General features: G+C 67.7%; 1 protein-coding gene across 2 annotated transcripts; it reads right to left on the bottom strand.

Annotated features, from left to right (window-relative positions):
* Positions 1 to 1,193: 1,193 nt before the first annotated feature.
* LOC141976683 (excitatory amino acid transporter 2-like) lies at positions 1,194 to 10,573 on the bottom strand. Of its 2 annotated transcripts, none has more exons than XM_074937793.1 (10): positions 10,444 to 10,573; positions 9,267 to 9,419; positions 8,228 to 8,478; positions 6,927 to 7,104; positions 6,442 to 6,568; positions 4,643 to 4,876; positions 3,119 to 3,313; positions 2,043 to 2,177; positions 1,525 to 1,753; positions 1,194 to 1,296 (listed from the first exon to the last, which is right to left on the bottom strand). In XM_074937793.1, exons 1-10 carry the CDS (start codon positions 10,571 to 10,573, stop codon positions 1,213 to 1,215), a joined length of 1,716 nt encoding a protein of 571 aa, XP_074793894.1. In that variant the 3' UTR covers positions 1,194 to 1,212. The 2 variants fall into 2 exon arrangements, with proteins under 2 accessions (XP_074793894.1, XP_074793895.1); XM_074937794.1 differs by having other exon boundaries at positions 1,213 to 1,299.
* Positions 10,574 to 14,474: the final 3,901 nt, after the last annotated feature.

Below are 14,474 nucleotides of genomic sequence, written 5' to 3'. Positions count from 1 at the left end.
CAGGAAGGTGGAGCCGGGGGAGCTGTGTGTCCTGCAGACAGGCTGCTCCCAGAGAGGAGACTCCCCCAGGGTCCCGCCTGGCTGCGGGGGGAGCAGATCCAGGGCAGCGCCCGGGGACCCCGTGACACCGGCTGCCTGGCTCTGCCGAGAGCCTGCGCTGTCCATGCTCTGTCTGAGAAGCTGGGAGGGGGGCAAAGATCAGGCGTCCGCTGGGAGAGGCCCTGCCCCACGATCCCCCCCCCCCAGCATGGAACAGGGCCAAGGCCAAAGCTGGCGGCAGGTTTTAGTTTATTACAAACCCTGAGGTCCCCCTGCCCAGTGTTGCTGGGTTGATGTTGGGGCTGGGGGTCAGAACTCAGCGGGGCAGAACCATGGGGCCCGGTGGAGATATGAGTCAAACAGGGCCCCGCCCCAGGAGTGAGGGGGGGGCATAGTCCGGGCACCCCGATGGCTGAGACTGGGGTGGGGGGAGAGGTCGGAATAGGGAGAAGGCCAGAGTCGGGGGGGGGCAGCTGGGCCTTTGGGGAGCCTGTGTAAAGGGGGGGGCAGGATGGGAGGGAAAACCGATAGCTGGGGGGGGGGGGGGAGACCGGGAATTTTCCTGCTGGGGAATGAGCTGGGGGCATGACCCACGGGCTGGGTGGGGCTCAGTGAAACCCCAGATAGACGGGGGGGGGGGCGTGTGTGCATGGGGCTGGACAGACAGATGCGGGGGTGCATGGGGCTGGACGGACAGGCCCCAGCTCGGGGGTGGCGATCAAGAGCTGCCCCCCCTTTCTTGCGCGCCACCCCTTTGGATGTACCCATTCCCCAGCAGGGCAGGCTGAGGCGGGGGGGCCAGGGGCCTGTGGGTGGGGGGGTGGATGCCAGTGGGAGGGGGTCAATAGAAGGAGCTGCAACCCCCCCACAAGCCCTGTATCCACAATATGTCTAGAGTCACGCTGCCCTTTGCGGGGGGGGCAGGGATCTGGGGACCCCCTCTCCTGGTCCTGGGATGGACCCCTCGGGGGGGGCATCTGGGAACCCCTCTCCTGGCACTGGGACGGGCCCCTCTGGGGTGGGGAAGGGGCAGGGGCTGGGTACAGAGCATGGCTGGGGGGATGCGGGGGGCCCCCACCCAGTCATTTGGGGCAGAACTGAATACAGAGAATTAATCACCCCCCCCCCCCCCGCTCCCTCCACTGGTGGCAGCTGCTCTGGGCCGGGGCCTGGTTATTCCTCCTCTTCCTTCTCCTCCTGGTCGCTGCCCAGCGACCCCTCGGGCTCGGCCCCCGGCTCCCACGACGGCGTCTCCGCCTGCTCAGGACAGGAACCAAATTACCCAGGGCACTGTCGCGGGGAAGCTCGCAGCGCCAGGGGCACTGTCGCAGGGAAGCTCGCAGCGCCAGGGGCACTGTTGCGGGGAAGCTCGCAGCGTCGGGGACACTGTCGTGGAGAAGCTTGCCGCGGCAGGGGCACTGTCACAGGGAAGCTCGCTGCACCGGGGGCACTGTTGCGGGGAAGCTCGCAGCACGCTGGCCTCACCTGCTCCTCCTCCTCGCTGTCGGCAGCGGGCAGCGCTGTGTACCCCGCCCCGGCGCCCTCGGGGGGCCCCTGGTGGTTGGGCAGCGGCGGGAACTTGGGGCTGGGGGGCTCAGGCGGGTGCCCCTTGGCCCGGGCGTCGACGGCGGCCAGCTCGGCCCGGGACAGGTGATAAACGATCCCCGCCCCAAACGAGTCCCCCACCACGTTGATGGAGGTGCGCAGGCGGTCCCTGGGAGGCAGGGCTGGGGGTCAGCACTGGGGGCACCACAAGGGGTGACCCCCCCCTACCCATTCCTCCTGCCCCCTAATCCCCACCACATTCCTCCTGCCCCCCCGCCCCCTAACTCCCTACTCTCCCCTTTTGCCCACTCCTGCCCCCTCCCTGCCCCCTAACCTCTCCCCATCCCTCCTCTCCCCTCCCTGCCCCCTAGCCCCCTCCTGCCTCAGCCTCCCCACCCCTCTCCACCCTGCCCCCTCTGCCCCGCCCCTCCCTTCCCCCAGCCCCGCCCGGCACTCACAGCAGCCAGTCCACAGCGATGAGCAGGCTGATGTCCTGCGTGGGGAGCCCCACGGCAGTCAGGATGAGCAGCATGGTGACCAGGCCAGCGCTGGGGATACTGGCCGCCCCCACGCTGGCCAGGGTGGCCGTCATGCTGGGGGGCAGAGAGGGGGCCAGGGGGTCAATGCAGGGGGCAGGGGACCCTTCTCCTGCGCAGGGCGCTGGCTCCCCTCCGGCCCCAGGCCAGGGGCTGGGGGGCCAGGGGCCCAGGAGTTCGAGGGCTGGGGGTCTGGGGATAGAGTTGCCGAGGGTCTAACCACACAAACCCAAACACCCTGGCCCCGCCCCTGCCATGAGGCCCCGCCCCTGCCCCGCCCCTTCTCAGGGGCACTGCCCCTGCCCCGCCCCTTCTCAGTGGCCCCGCCCCACTCCCTCCATCCCTCCGTGGCTCGCTCTCCCCCACCCTCTCTCACTTTCACTGGGCTGGGGTGCAGGAGGGTGCACCTGCAGGCACCGCCACCTACCGCTCCCATTGGCCACACTTCCCGGCCAATGGGAGCTGCGGAGTCGGCACTGGGGGCGGGGGCAGAGCGCGAAGGGACGGTGTGGGGCAGTGGTAGGCAGGGGGCTGCCTTAGCCCCACGTCGCCACCGATCTCCGGGTTTGGCGTCAGTAGCCGCCGGGAGACCCGGCCCGATTCCAGGAGACTCCCAGCCAAACCGGGAGGGTGGCAACCCTGTCTGGGGGCTGAAAGCCTGGGGGCCCAGGAGTTCAGGGATTTGGGGGTGTGGGGCTGGAGGCCCAGGGGCCCAGGAGCTCGGGGGTCAGGGGAGGAAGAAGCTGGGGGGCTCAGAGGACTGGGGGGGGCTGGGGGTTCAGAGGGCTGGGAGGCCAGGAAGCTGGGAGCCCAGGGGGGGCAGGAAGCTGGGGCTGGGAGGTCTGGGGGCCAGGAAGCTGGGGCCAGGGAGCTGGGGGGCTGGGAGCCCTGGGGTGCAGGAAGCTGGGGCCGGGGGGCTGGGAAGCCGGGGGGCTGGGAGCCTGGGGGGGCGGGAAGCTGGGGGTCGGGGGGCAGGAAGCCGGGGCCGGGGGGCTCACCTGATGGTGGCGATCTGCCCCCCGTCCAGGGCAATGCCGTTCATCTGGGCGATGAAGACGGCGGCCACGGCCTCGTACAGAGCCGTCCCGTCCATGTTGACGGTGGCGCCGATGGGCAGCACCAGGCGGGTGACGCGTCGATCGACCCCCAGGTTCTCCTCCAGGCACCGGAACGTCACGGGCAGCGTCCCCGCGCTGGGGGGAGACACACGGCGCCCCTGATAGCCCCGACACCCCAGAGCCCCCCGACACCCCCAGCACCTCTCATAACCCCGACACCCCCCATAGCGCCCCTGACACCCCCCAGCACCCCCTAACCCCGATACCCCCCATAGCCCCCCTGACACCCGCATAGCCCCCCCAAAACAGCCCAGCACCCTCATAACCCCCAAACCCCCATAGCCCCCCTGACACCCCCCGGCGCTCCCCATAACCCCGACACCCCCATAGACCCCCTGACACCCCATAGCCCCCCCAAAACAGCCCAGAACCCCCAAACCCCCATAGCCCCCTGACACCCCCCAATGCCACCCATAACCCCGACACCCCCATAGCCCCCCTGACACCCCCCAGCACCCCCATAACCCCGACACCGCCATAGCCCCCCTGACACCCCCCAGCACCCCGACACCCCCCATAGCCCCCATGACACACCCATAGCCCCCCCAAAACAGCCCAGCACCCCCATAACCCCCACACCCCCATAGCCCCCTGACACCCCCCAGTGCCCCCCATAACCCCGACACCGCCATAGCCCCCCTGACACCCCCAGCACCCCCCAAAACCCCGACACCCCCCATAGCCCCCCTGACACCCCCCAGCACCCCCCGCACCCCCATAGACCCCCTGACACTCCCCAAAGCCCCCACAAAACTGCCCAGCACCCCCCATAATCTCAAAACCCCCATAGCCCCCGACACCCCCCAGCACTCCCCCATAACCCCGACACCCCCATAGCCCCCCAACACCCCCATAGTCCCCCTGACACCCACCAGCACCCCCCATAACCCCCGACACCCCCATAGCCCCCTGACACCCCCCATGGCTCCCCCAAACCCGCCCAGTACCCCCCATAATCCCAAAACCCCCATAGCCCCCCAACACCCCCATAACCCCAACACCCCCATAGCCCCCTGACACCCCCATAGCCCCCCAAAACCACCCAGCACCCCCCATAACCCCAAAACCCCCATAGCCCCCCTGAAACCCTCCAGCACCCCCTATAACTCCCGACACCCCCCCATAGCGCCCCCTGACATGCCCCAGCATCCCTCATAGCCCCCCCGGCCCCGCGCTGGGGGGAGACACATGGAGCCCCCAACTCCCCCCGAAACCCCCTGGCCCCACACTGGGGGTGAGACACACACGGAGCCCCATAGTCTCTGACTCCCCCATACCCCAGATCCCCTAATAGTCCCTGACACCCCACTGATCCCCTTCAACCCCCCTCCCCAAAACCGCTCTGGCCCCCGACCGGGAGTGAGCCACACGGAGCCCCCAGGGCCCCCAGTCGGTGCCCCCCACCTGGAGGCGGTGCCCAGGGCGGTGAGCCAGGCCTGGAAGATGCCGGCGTAGAAGGCGAAGGGGTTCTGGCGCGTGACCCCGAAGAAGATGAGGGGCAGGACGAGGGCCCCGTGCAGCAGCAGGCCCAGGGCCACCGTCACCATGTACATGCCCAGCTGCCGGGCCACCAGCTCCAGGTCCTGCAGCCCGGCCAGCTTCCCGCAGATCAGCGAGGCGATGCCGAAGGGCGAGTACCTGGGGGAGCCGGGGAGACCGTGAGGGGCGGGGCCGGGAGGGGCGGGGCCAAGGGGAGACCGTGGGGGGCGGGCCCAGTGGGGAGACCGTGAGGGGCGGGGCCTGGGGAGACCGTGAGGAGCGGAGCTGAGGGGGACCCTGAGGGGCGGGGTCAAGGGGAGACCGTGAGGGGCGGGGCCAAAGGGAGACCGTGTGGGGCAGGATGGGGGGGAGACTGTGACGGGAAGGGCTGGGGGGGACCCTGAGGGGCGGGGGGGGACTGTGATGGGCAGGGCCAGCAGGGGGACCGTGAGGGGCGGGGCCAAGGGGATACCGTGAGGGGCGGAGCCAGGGAGACCGTGAGGGGTGGGGCCGGGGGGGACCGTGAAGGGCAGGACCAGGGGAGACCATGAGGGGCGGGGCCAGTGGGAGACCATGAGGGGCGGGGCCAGCGGGGAGACCGTGAGGGGCGGGTCTGGGGGGGACCGTGAAGGGCGAGGCCAGGGGAGACCATGAGAGGTGGGGCCAGGGGGAGACCACGAGGGGAGGAGCCGGGGGAGACCGTGAGGGGTGGGGCGGGGGCAAGACCGTGACGGGAGGGGGACAGACCATGAGGGGTGCTGGGGGAGACCGTGAGGGGCGGAGCCAGGGGGACACCATGAGGGGCGGGGCCAAGGGGAGACCATGGGGGCAGGGCCAGTGGGGAGACCATGAGGGGCACTGGGGGAGGCCGTGAGGGGTGGAGCCAGCAGGGGGAGACTGTGAAGAGTGGGGCGGAGCTGGGGAGAGACCGTGAGAGGTGGGGCAGGGCCAGGGGGGAGACCGTGACAGAAGGGAGCCAGACCATGAGGGGCGCTATGGGAGACCTTGAGGAGCGGAGCCGGCAGGGGGAGACCGTGAGGGGAGGGGCCAAGGGGAGACTGTGAGGGGTGGGGTGGAGCCAGGGAGGAGATTGTGAGGGGAGGGAGACAGACCATGAGGGGCACTAGGGGAGACCGTGAGGGGAGGGGTGGGGCTGGAGGGAACAGTGAGGGGAGGGGCCAAGGGGAGACTGTGAGGGGTGGGGCAGAGCCAGGGGGGAGATTGTGAGGGGAGGGAGACAGACCATGAGGGGCGTTAGGGGAGACCGTGAGGGGAGGGGTGGGGCTGGAGGGAACAGTGAGGGGGAGCGGGGGACACTGTGTGGGGTGGAGCAGGGGGCCAATGAGGGGGTGAAGGGGACAGCGAGGGAGGGAGACTATGAGGTGGGGGGCTGAGGGGAGACCGTGGGGCTGAGAGGAGGAGGGGATGTAAGGGAGACCGGGGGCAGGGGGACCATGAGGAAGGGAGACTGTGAGGGGAGGGGCTGGGGGAGGCTGGGGGGAGATAGTGGAGGGGGGGGGCAGTGAACGGGTGTCCTGGGGAGACCCTCCCCAGGTCAGCTAAAGAGAGGGATGGGGGATGAGATTGTAACACCCGCCCAGGCCTTCCTCATCATACCCCCACCCCCAGGCTACCCCCTGCCCCCCATCATAACCCCACCTCCCCGAACTCCCCCCTGCCCCCCATCACACCCCCCAGCCCCCTGGTTCCCCACCCCCCCATACCACATGATCATGGAGACCAGCTGCATGATGATCTCGTTGAGGATGTTGAAGAAGTCGGCCATGGGCTTGGCCTGTTCCCCCATCTGCCCCATGGCCACCCCAAAGGCGATGAAGAACCCGATCAGCCCTGTGGAGAGGGAGCAGAGGGGGGTGTCAGGGCCGTGGTGGGCTGCGAGCTTCCCTGCAGTAGTGTCCCAGTGCTGCGAGCTTCCCCCTAGTAGTGCCCTCAGGTGGGCATGCTGGTTGCTGCGAGCTTCCCACCAGCAGTGCCCCAGTGCTGCGAGCTTTCCCCAGCAGTGCCATCAGGTGGGCACGCCGGTTGCTGTGACCTTCCCCTCAGCAGTGCCCCAGCACTGCGAGCTTCCCCCCAGCAGTGCCCTCAGGTGGGCATGCCAGTTGCTGCAAGCTCCCCCCCAGCAGTGCCCTCAGGTGGGCATGTCGGTTGCTGCGAGCTTCCTCCCAGCAGTGGCCCACTGGGGACGTACCCAGCACGTTCATGCCAGCCTTGAACTCCAGCCGTTTGTGGGTGGTGGTGCTGGGCCCCAGGCTGATCTCCGTGACGGTGGCGTTGAGCAGGGACAGGTTCCCTGGGAGGAGCCGGGTGACGTTCTCCTGCCGCACCACCTGGGGCGGGACCAGGACCTTCTGGGAGACCGTCTGGACCTGGGCAGGGGAACCAGGCTCAGCACGGACTGAGAGGGGAGAGCGCCCCCTACGGAGCCCCCCCGGCCCCGCGCCCTGCAGCCCAGCGCCCCCTAGCGCCGCCCTGGGGTACTGACTGCCTGGGGAGAGCGCCGCCTACGGAGCCCCCCCGGCCCCAGAGCCCAGCGTCCCCTAGTGCTGTCCTGGGGCACTGACTGCCTGGAGAGAATGTGACGAAGCAGGACTGTTCTTAATGTTTCCTCTGAACAGTGTGAGGGTGCCTCAGTTTCCCCTAGGCAGTTCTTAAGTCTCTAGGGGATGCGGTAAGGGTGTATGATCCCTGCAGAGCCCTAGAGGGCAGGTGTGTGCAGGGGGCTGGACACAGAGAATGGGCGACACCCTGTTTCCTGGCAGCTGATGGCCTGGGCCCTTCCCCCCTGCAAGGTGAGAGCTAAAGGGTTGGAGAACAAAGGAATCAGGCGCCCTCCTGGCCCGGGAAAGGGACAAAGCCCGGAGGAGGGGGGGCTGGGGGGAGTTTTCAGTTTGGGGCTGGCTGGGGATGAGGAGTGAAGTGCAGACGTGGTTGTCTGGCTCCCTGCCCCCCAAAATGGACCCAGCTGAGGGGTCCTGTTCTCTGCACCTACAAGCTCTGTGTTAGACCATGTTCCTGTCGTCTAATAAACCTTCTGTTTTACTGGCTGGCTGAGAGTCACGTCTGACTGCGGAGTTGGGGGGCAGGACCCTCTGGCTTCCCCAGGACCCCGCCTGATCGGACTCACTGGGGGAAGCGCCCGGAGGGGCAGAGGAGGCTGGAGGCTCCGGGGTCAGCCCCAGGAAGGTGGAGCTGGGGGAGCTGTGTGTCCTGCAGACAGGCTGCTCCCGGAGAGGAGGCTCCCCCAGAGTCCTGCCTGGCTTCATGGGGAGCAGATCCAGAGCATCGCCCAGGGACTCCATGACAGAGAGTGCCCCCTACAGAGCCCCCCCGGCCCCGCATCCTGCAGCCCAGCGCCCCCTAGTGCCACCCTGGGGCTCTGACTGCCTGGGGTGAGCGCCCCCTTCGGAGCCCCCCTGGCCTGCGTCCTGCAGTCCAGTGCCCCCTAGTGCCGTCCTGGGGCACTGCCTCCCTGGGGCGAGCGCCCCCTACCTGTTGGAAACAGGCCTGCACCAGGTTCTCGGGGAAAAGGTTCCGGATCAAGTCCAGGAAGGCGTCCAGGCTGGAGACCTCCTCGCTCCGCGCCGCCGCGCCCGTCGCCGTCCTCAGCTTGGGGTTGCCCGGGTGGATGGACAGCACCAGGATCACGCCCAGCACGGCGGCCAGCACCGTGGTGGACATGTAATACACCATGGCCCGGGTGCCCATGTGCCCGCTCGCCTTGGCATCCAGCCCGGCCAGCCCTGCCCAGGAACAGAGCGAAAGCTACACAGGGACCCCTCGCCCGATGCTGGGATGTGTCTGGCTCTGGGGTGGGGTGTGGGGGGCTGGGTATCCGGGGACCCCTCGCCCGGCACTGGGATGCAGCTGCCTCTGGGGTGGGGTGCGGAGACTGCGTCGACGGGGACCCCTCGTGGGGCATGGAGATGTCACTGGCTCTGGGGTGGGGCATTGGGGCTGGGTACACGGAGACCCCCTCGCCCGGCCCTGGGATGCGGCTGGCTCTGGGGTGGGGCGTGGGGGCTGGGTATATGGGGACCCCTCGTGGGGCATGGAGATGCGGCCGGCTCTGGGGTGGGGTGCGGGGGCTGGGTACATGGGGACCCCTCGCCCGGCCCTGGGATGTGGATGGCTCTGGGGTGGGGCGCGGGGGATGGGTACACGGGGACCCCTCGCCCAGCCCTGGGATGTGGCTGGCTCTGGGGTGAGGCGTGGGGGCTGGGTACACGGGGACCCCGCGGCCGGCGCTGAGATGCAGCTGGCTCTGGGGTGGGGCGCGGGGGATGGGTACACGGCGACAGTGCCCCATAGTGAGTCCCCCGCCCTGCTCCGTGCAGGAGAGCATCCTGTGGGTGGTCGGTCCACCCCCTCACCCCCTAGTGGCTGGGCTGGGTACCACAGCCCTGTGCTGTTTCCGAGGGCTGTGAGTTTGAATCCCGGGGTGGGGGGAACGCGATTCAGCTCAAGTGGGGGTGGCGGTTTTGGCTCCGGCCGCCGCCCCCGCCACCAGGTCCCCCTTCCCCTCCCTCACCTGAGATGAGGCTGGAGATGACCAAGGGCAAGATGAGCATTTTCAGCATCCGCATGAGGATGTCTCCCGGGAAGGACAGAAGGACCAGCAGGTCTTCATCCAGCGGGGGGAGCAGCCGCAGGAGGCCCCCAAACATGGCTCCCAGAATCACCCCTAGAGACGAGGGGACAGAACCTCAGCGCAACCCCCAACAGGGTCCCCCTCCACCACCGAGATGCAGCTGCCTCTGGGGTGGGGTGCGGGGGCTGGGTAACCGGGGACCCCTTGCCCAGAGCACGAATGTGGCTGGCTCTGGGGTGGGGCTTGGGGGCTGGGTATACAGGGATCCCTCACCCGGCATGGAGATGCGGCTGGCTCTGGGGTGGGCTGCGGGGACTGGGTAAACGGGGACCCCTCGCCCGGAGCACGGATGCGGCTGGCTCTGGGGTGGGGCGCGGGGGCTGGGTATACGGAAATCCCTCACCTGGCATGGAGATGCGGCTGCCTCTGGGGTGGGGTGCGGGGCCTGGGTAAATGGGGACCCCTCACCCAGAGCAGGGATGCGGCTGGCTCTAGGGTGGGGCTTGGGGGCTGGGTATAGAGGGATCCCTCACCTGGCATGGAGATGCTGCTGGCTCTGGGGTGGGGTGCGGGGACTGGGTAAACGGGGACCCCTCACCTGGAGCAGGGATGCGGCTGGCTCTGGGGTGGGGCGCGGGGGCTGGGTAAACGGGGACCCCTCTCTGGGGAGCGCTCCCCCTCGTGAACCTCTGCCGTGTTCCCGGCAGCACAGCGCCCCCTAGCGCTGCATTGGGGCTTACAATCACCCCATCTGTCAACCCGCCCACTGGGGGGGGTGGGGAAGGTGGCCGCGGGGGGGGGGGTCAGGCCAACAGCCGCGGGCGGGGGGATTAGCCCATGTGTAATTTTCTTCCTCCCGGGTAGTGACGTAAAAGACACAATGAGACGTTAATCACATGCCGCCCCCCATGTCCCATCTCCGGGGGAGTGGGGCTGGGAAGGGTGTGTGTGGGGGTCACATCTGCTGGTCTCGCCCCCCCATTGATCACCTGGTTGTGTGCAATGATAGAGAAGGGGGGTGGGGGATGGAGCAATGTGGGGCAAGGATGGGGGGGGGTGGGAATGGGCCGGTTCCCTTCCACCCCTGCCCCCCAGCGCCCCCCGGGCTCACACCTACCCAGCACCGTGAGCGTTAGCAGCAGGTTTCGGGTGAGCCACCCGCAGCGCTTGGCCAGGCAGGGCTTGGGCAGCGGGTCCAGGCTGCGGTGGGGCCCTTCCCCCATGGCCAACTCCACGTGGTGGGTCATCGCTGGGGTGTGGGTGGAGGGGGGACGCAAGGAGAAACCCCAGGCCTGGTCTGCAGGCAAGGAGAGAGGGAACGCTGAGCCGGGGAGAGAACCCAGGAGTCCCGGCTCCCAGCCCGCCCACTGCTCTAACCACTCTACCCCACTCCCGTCCCAGAGCCGGGGAGAGAACCCAGGAGTCCCAGCTCCCAGCTCGCCCATTGCTTTCACCACTAGACCCCGCTCCCCTCCCAGAGCTAGGGAGAGAACCCAGGAGTCCCGGCTCCCAGGCCGCCCATTGCTCTCACCACTCGACCCCACTCCCGTCCCAGAGCCGGGGAGAGAACCCAAGAGTCCCAGCTCCCAGCCGCCCATTGCTTTCACCACTAGACCCCACTCCCCTCCCAGAGCTAGGGAGAGAACCCAGGAGTCCCGGCTCCCAGCCCACCCATTGCTCTCACCACTAGACCCCACTCCCGTCCCAGAGCCGGGGAGAGAACCCAGGAGTCCTGGCTCCCAGACACCTGCCCCCCCCCCCATGCCCTGTTTCCCACAGAATTCTCTAATCCTGTCATCTGGGGCTACTAAGGGACCCCTTGCCCAGCACTGAGACGGCCCGGCCCCTCTGGGATGGGGAGCCAGGGCTGAGGGGCAGCCACGTAAGTGTTTAGGACAGGAAGTGCTGGATGATGTAATTTGGGGGGGTGGGTCACCAGGACACCTGGGTTGCTGGCCTGGGTCGGGGGACAGCCCCTGGGTCCTTTTATGGGGTCATGACTTCACAATCCCGGCTTCTCCCGCCAGGGAGTCCTCAGGAATTGAAGCCTGGGGGTGGGAGATGGAGTCTGTCCCCTGTAGGGGGCGCTGGCTCCCATCCGGCCCCAGGGCGGGGACTGGCTGCTTCAGGGGGGCAGGGAATGGGGCATGGGGCCTGTCCCCTGTAGGGAGCGCTGGCTCCCATCTGGCCCCAGGGCAGGGACTGGCTGCTTCAGGGGGCTGGGGAATGGGGCATGGGACCTGTCCCCTGTAGGGGGCGCTGGCTCCCATCCGGCCCCAGGACGGGGACTGGCTGCTTCAGGGGGGCAGGGAATGGGGCCCGGGGCCTTTCCCCTCCAGTGGCTGGAGCCAGGCTGTGCTCCCTCACCACTGCCCCCTGCTGGACTGCAGCAGCACCCTCCACGCCACAGGGACTGAGGAAGGTTATTTTGCCCATTATAGAGATGAGGAAACTGAGTCCCAGAGAGATACAGGGAGTCTAGAACAGAGCCAAGGCGTCCGGGCTCCCAGAGCCCCCGACCCTGCTCATGCGACCCCACTCCCCTCACTGAGCCGGGCAGAGAACCCAGGAGTCTGGGGGCTCACAGGGTCCCAGCAGGAATTACTGGGGTTATTTTGCACAGAACTTTCCCCTCTGAGCGCTAAGTTTCCGTCTGGCCTGGACAGCAGCTGGGTGCCCCCCGCCCGCCCCGTTAATCCATATTAACATGGAGGATTTTTCAATTTCTTTCGTGTGGCATTAAATCATCTTCACAATAACATGCAGGAGGAAGCAGGAACATAATCCCCCCTGGGAGGGTGACAGGGCCGGGGGGGGGGGTATCTCCTACCTCAGGGGGCAGGAGACCTTGGACACAAGAAAAAAATATCAGAGTGGGAATATGCTGGGGCTGGATGGGAGCCAGTGCCCCCTAGAGGGGAGAGGCCCCGGGCCCCATTCCCTGCCCCCCTGAGCCAGCCAGTCCCTGCCCTGGGGCCGGATGGGCGCCCCCTAGAGGGGACAGTTCCCATGCCCCATTCCCCCCCACCCCCCGCCCCCTCAGCCAGGCAGTCCCTGCCCTGGGGCTGGATGGGAGCCGGCGCCCCCTAGAGGGGAACGCCCCAGATGTTGCTTTACATAGGAGTTCCCCTTGTGGGTATGTGTGCCCCCTGCTGGATGGGGAGAGACCTGCTCCGTCTGTGCGTGATAGAACCCAGGAGTCCTGGCTCCCAGCTCCCGCCCCCAACCAAACTCTGTTCTAACCACTAGACCCCACTCCCCTCCCAGAGCGGGGGAGAGAACCCAGGCATCCTGGCTCCCAGTCCCCCCCCCCACTCTAACCACTAGACCCCACTCCCCTCCCAGAGGTGGGGAGAGAACCCAGGCGTCCTGGCTCTGGGCCCGCAGACGCGCCCTGCTGGAGGTGAAGTCACCCAGCACGCCCCCTACAGAGCCGTGTGTGGGTTTGGGCAGGATGCAGCCTACTGCCCCCCCCCCATACCCCTCCCCGCTATCCCTCCAGCCCCCTGGACAGGCCTTACCCGGGGCTGGCGCCTGTCTGGTCCGGACGTGCTGGGGGAACTGGTGCCAGCAGAGGCCGGGGGTGTGTATGGCTCCCCCTCTGTCCCCCCCCCGCCCCCCAGCAGCTTGACGTCAAGCAGCCAAGGAAGAACTCGGAGCGGGGGATTAAACGGAAGGGGAGAGAATGGGGGGGGCTGGGAGAGCCAGACGGTGCCCCCCCCACGACTGGGTTTAATCAACGGACTTGGGAGGATGGGGGGAGAACAGGATTAGGGGGAGGGGTGGGGTGACGGGGAGGTGGCCGCAGGGAAGGGGGGGGGTCAGTCATGGGTTGGGGGGGGTATGAGGATTTGGGAGGCCGTGTTTTGCTGTAAGTGGAACCCAGGAGTCCTGGCTCCCACCACCTGCTCTAACCACTAGCCCCCATGCCCCTCCCAGGACCAGGTAGCGAACCCAGGAGTCCTGGCTCCCCCCCGCCTCCCCTTCCAGCACAAAGTGGTACAGTGTGAAATCGACCAGAAGAAATTCAGGGGGCATCGGAGCCCCCTGATTCTGGGGTGTCATCTGGGGGGCCGAGAACCCCAGACCCATAAACCTAGCTCCAATGATCAGACGCCCGGTACAGGGGAGGGATCCCACATCGGACCCCTAGCCTGGCTCAGGGGTGCACTAGCCACATCCATCACGAGGGGGCAGCAGACGCCAAAGGACGGCAAACAGCCCCCAACCCCAATGGATGGGACTCGAGGGGTCCCTGTATAACCCCAGAGGGGTGTCTCGGATCCACACAAGCCTGGTGCTTTTAACCAAGCCTGGCCCAGCCCCAGGGGGGCCCCTGCAGCCCCCTTGGGGCTGCTCTCCCAGGAGCCTGCAGCCCCTCCCCACCACTGGGTCAGGAGGGAGCCCCCCGCAGCGAGTGCCCCAGGATGGGCCCCGGGGGCAGATGGACCCCCCAGAGGGAGCTCGGCCCCCCAGCTCCTGGCTCAGGAGTGACTCAGCCAGTGGGGGGAGCGCAGGGAGGTTGTTGGGGGTCTGGGCGCAGCGGCAGTGGGCAGGGCCATTGTTTTCTGGGCCCCTTCCTGGGCATGGAGGTGTGGGGGGGCTCATGGGTCACACCTGGGTCTGTGCAGCGAGCAACAGCCTCTTTCACCCCCCTCCCACGTGGTGACCACGCAGCACATGGGGAAACTGAGGCAGACACAGTATTGATATAAAATATTGTGAATAATTCCCACTGGGCCACAGTGCTCCTCCCCCAGCATTGGGGTGGGAACTCAGGCATCTGGGTCCCAGCCAGGTGAAGGGTCCTCGTATAACCAGTCCCCTACGCTCCACCCCAGACGGGCCGCGTCTTGGCATGAAGGAAAATCCATTTGTTTCCAATAACAGTTCGGGGCCTGTCGGGGGTTGCGGGGGGGAGGTCTTTTGCCTCTTCCTGCTGGGCCATCTGTCCCCGCAGACCTCAGCCCCCAGACCCCCAGCCCCAGAGGCGGGTCTACGAAACGTGGCTTAGTATAGAAGAAAAATCCATCGCCGGCTTCCCCAGTGCTGCAGAAATGAAGTCCAGACAGCGGGGGCTGTGGGGCCAGGTGCGAGCCCGGCGCTGCACAGCGCCTCCTGGGGGCGGGGGAGGGCACGGGGGCCCAT

The sequence above is a fragment of the Natator depressus genome, chromosome 23, assembly GCF_965152275.1.
Source record: "Natator depressus isolate rNatDep1 chromosome 23, rNatDep2.hap1, whole genome shotgun sequence".
Classification (NCBI taxonomy): Eukaryota; Metazoa; Chordata; order Testudines; family Cheloniidae; genus Natator; species Natator depressus.
This window is presented reverse-complemented; position numbering and strand designations above follow the sequence as displayed.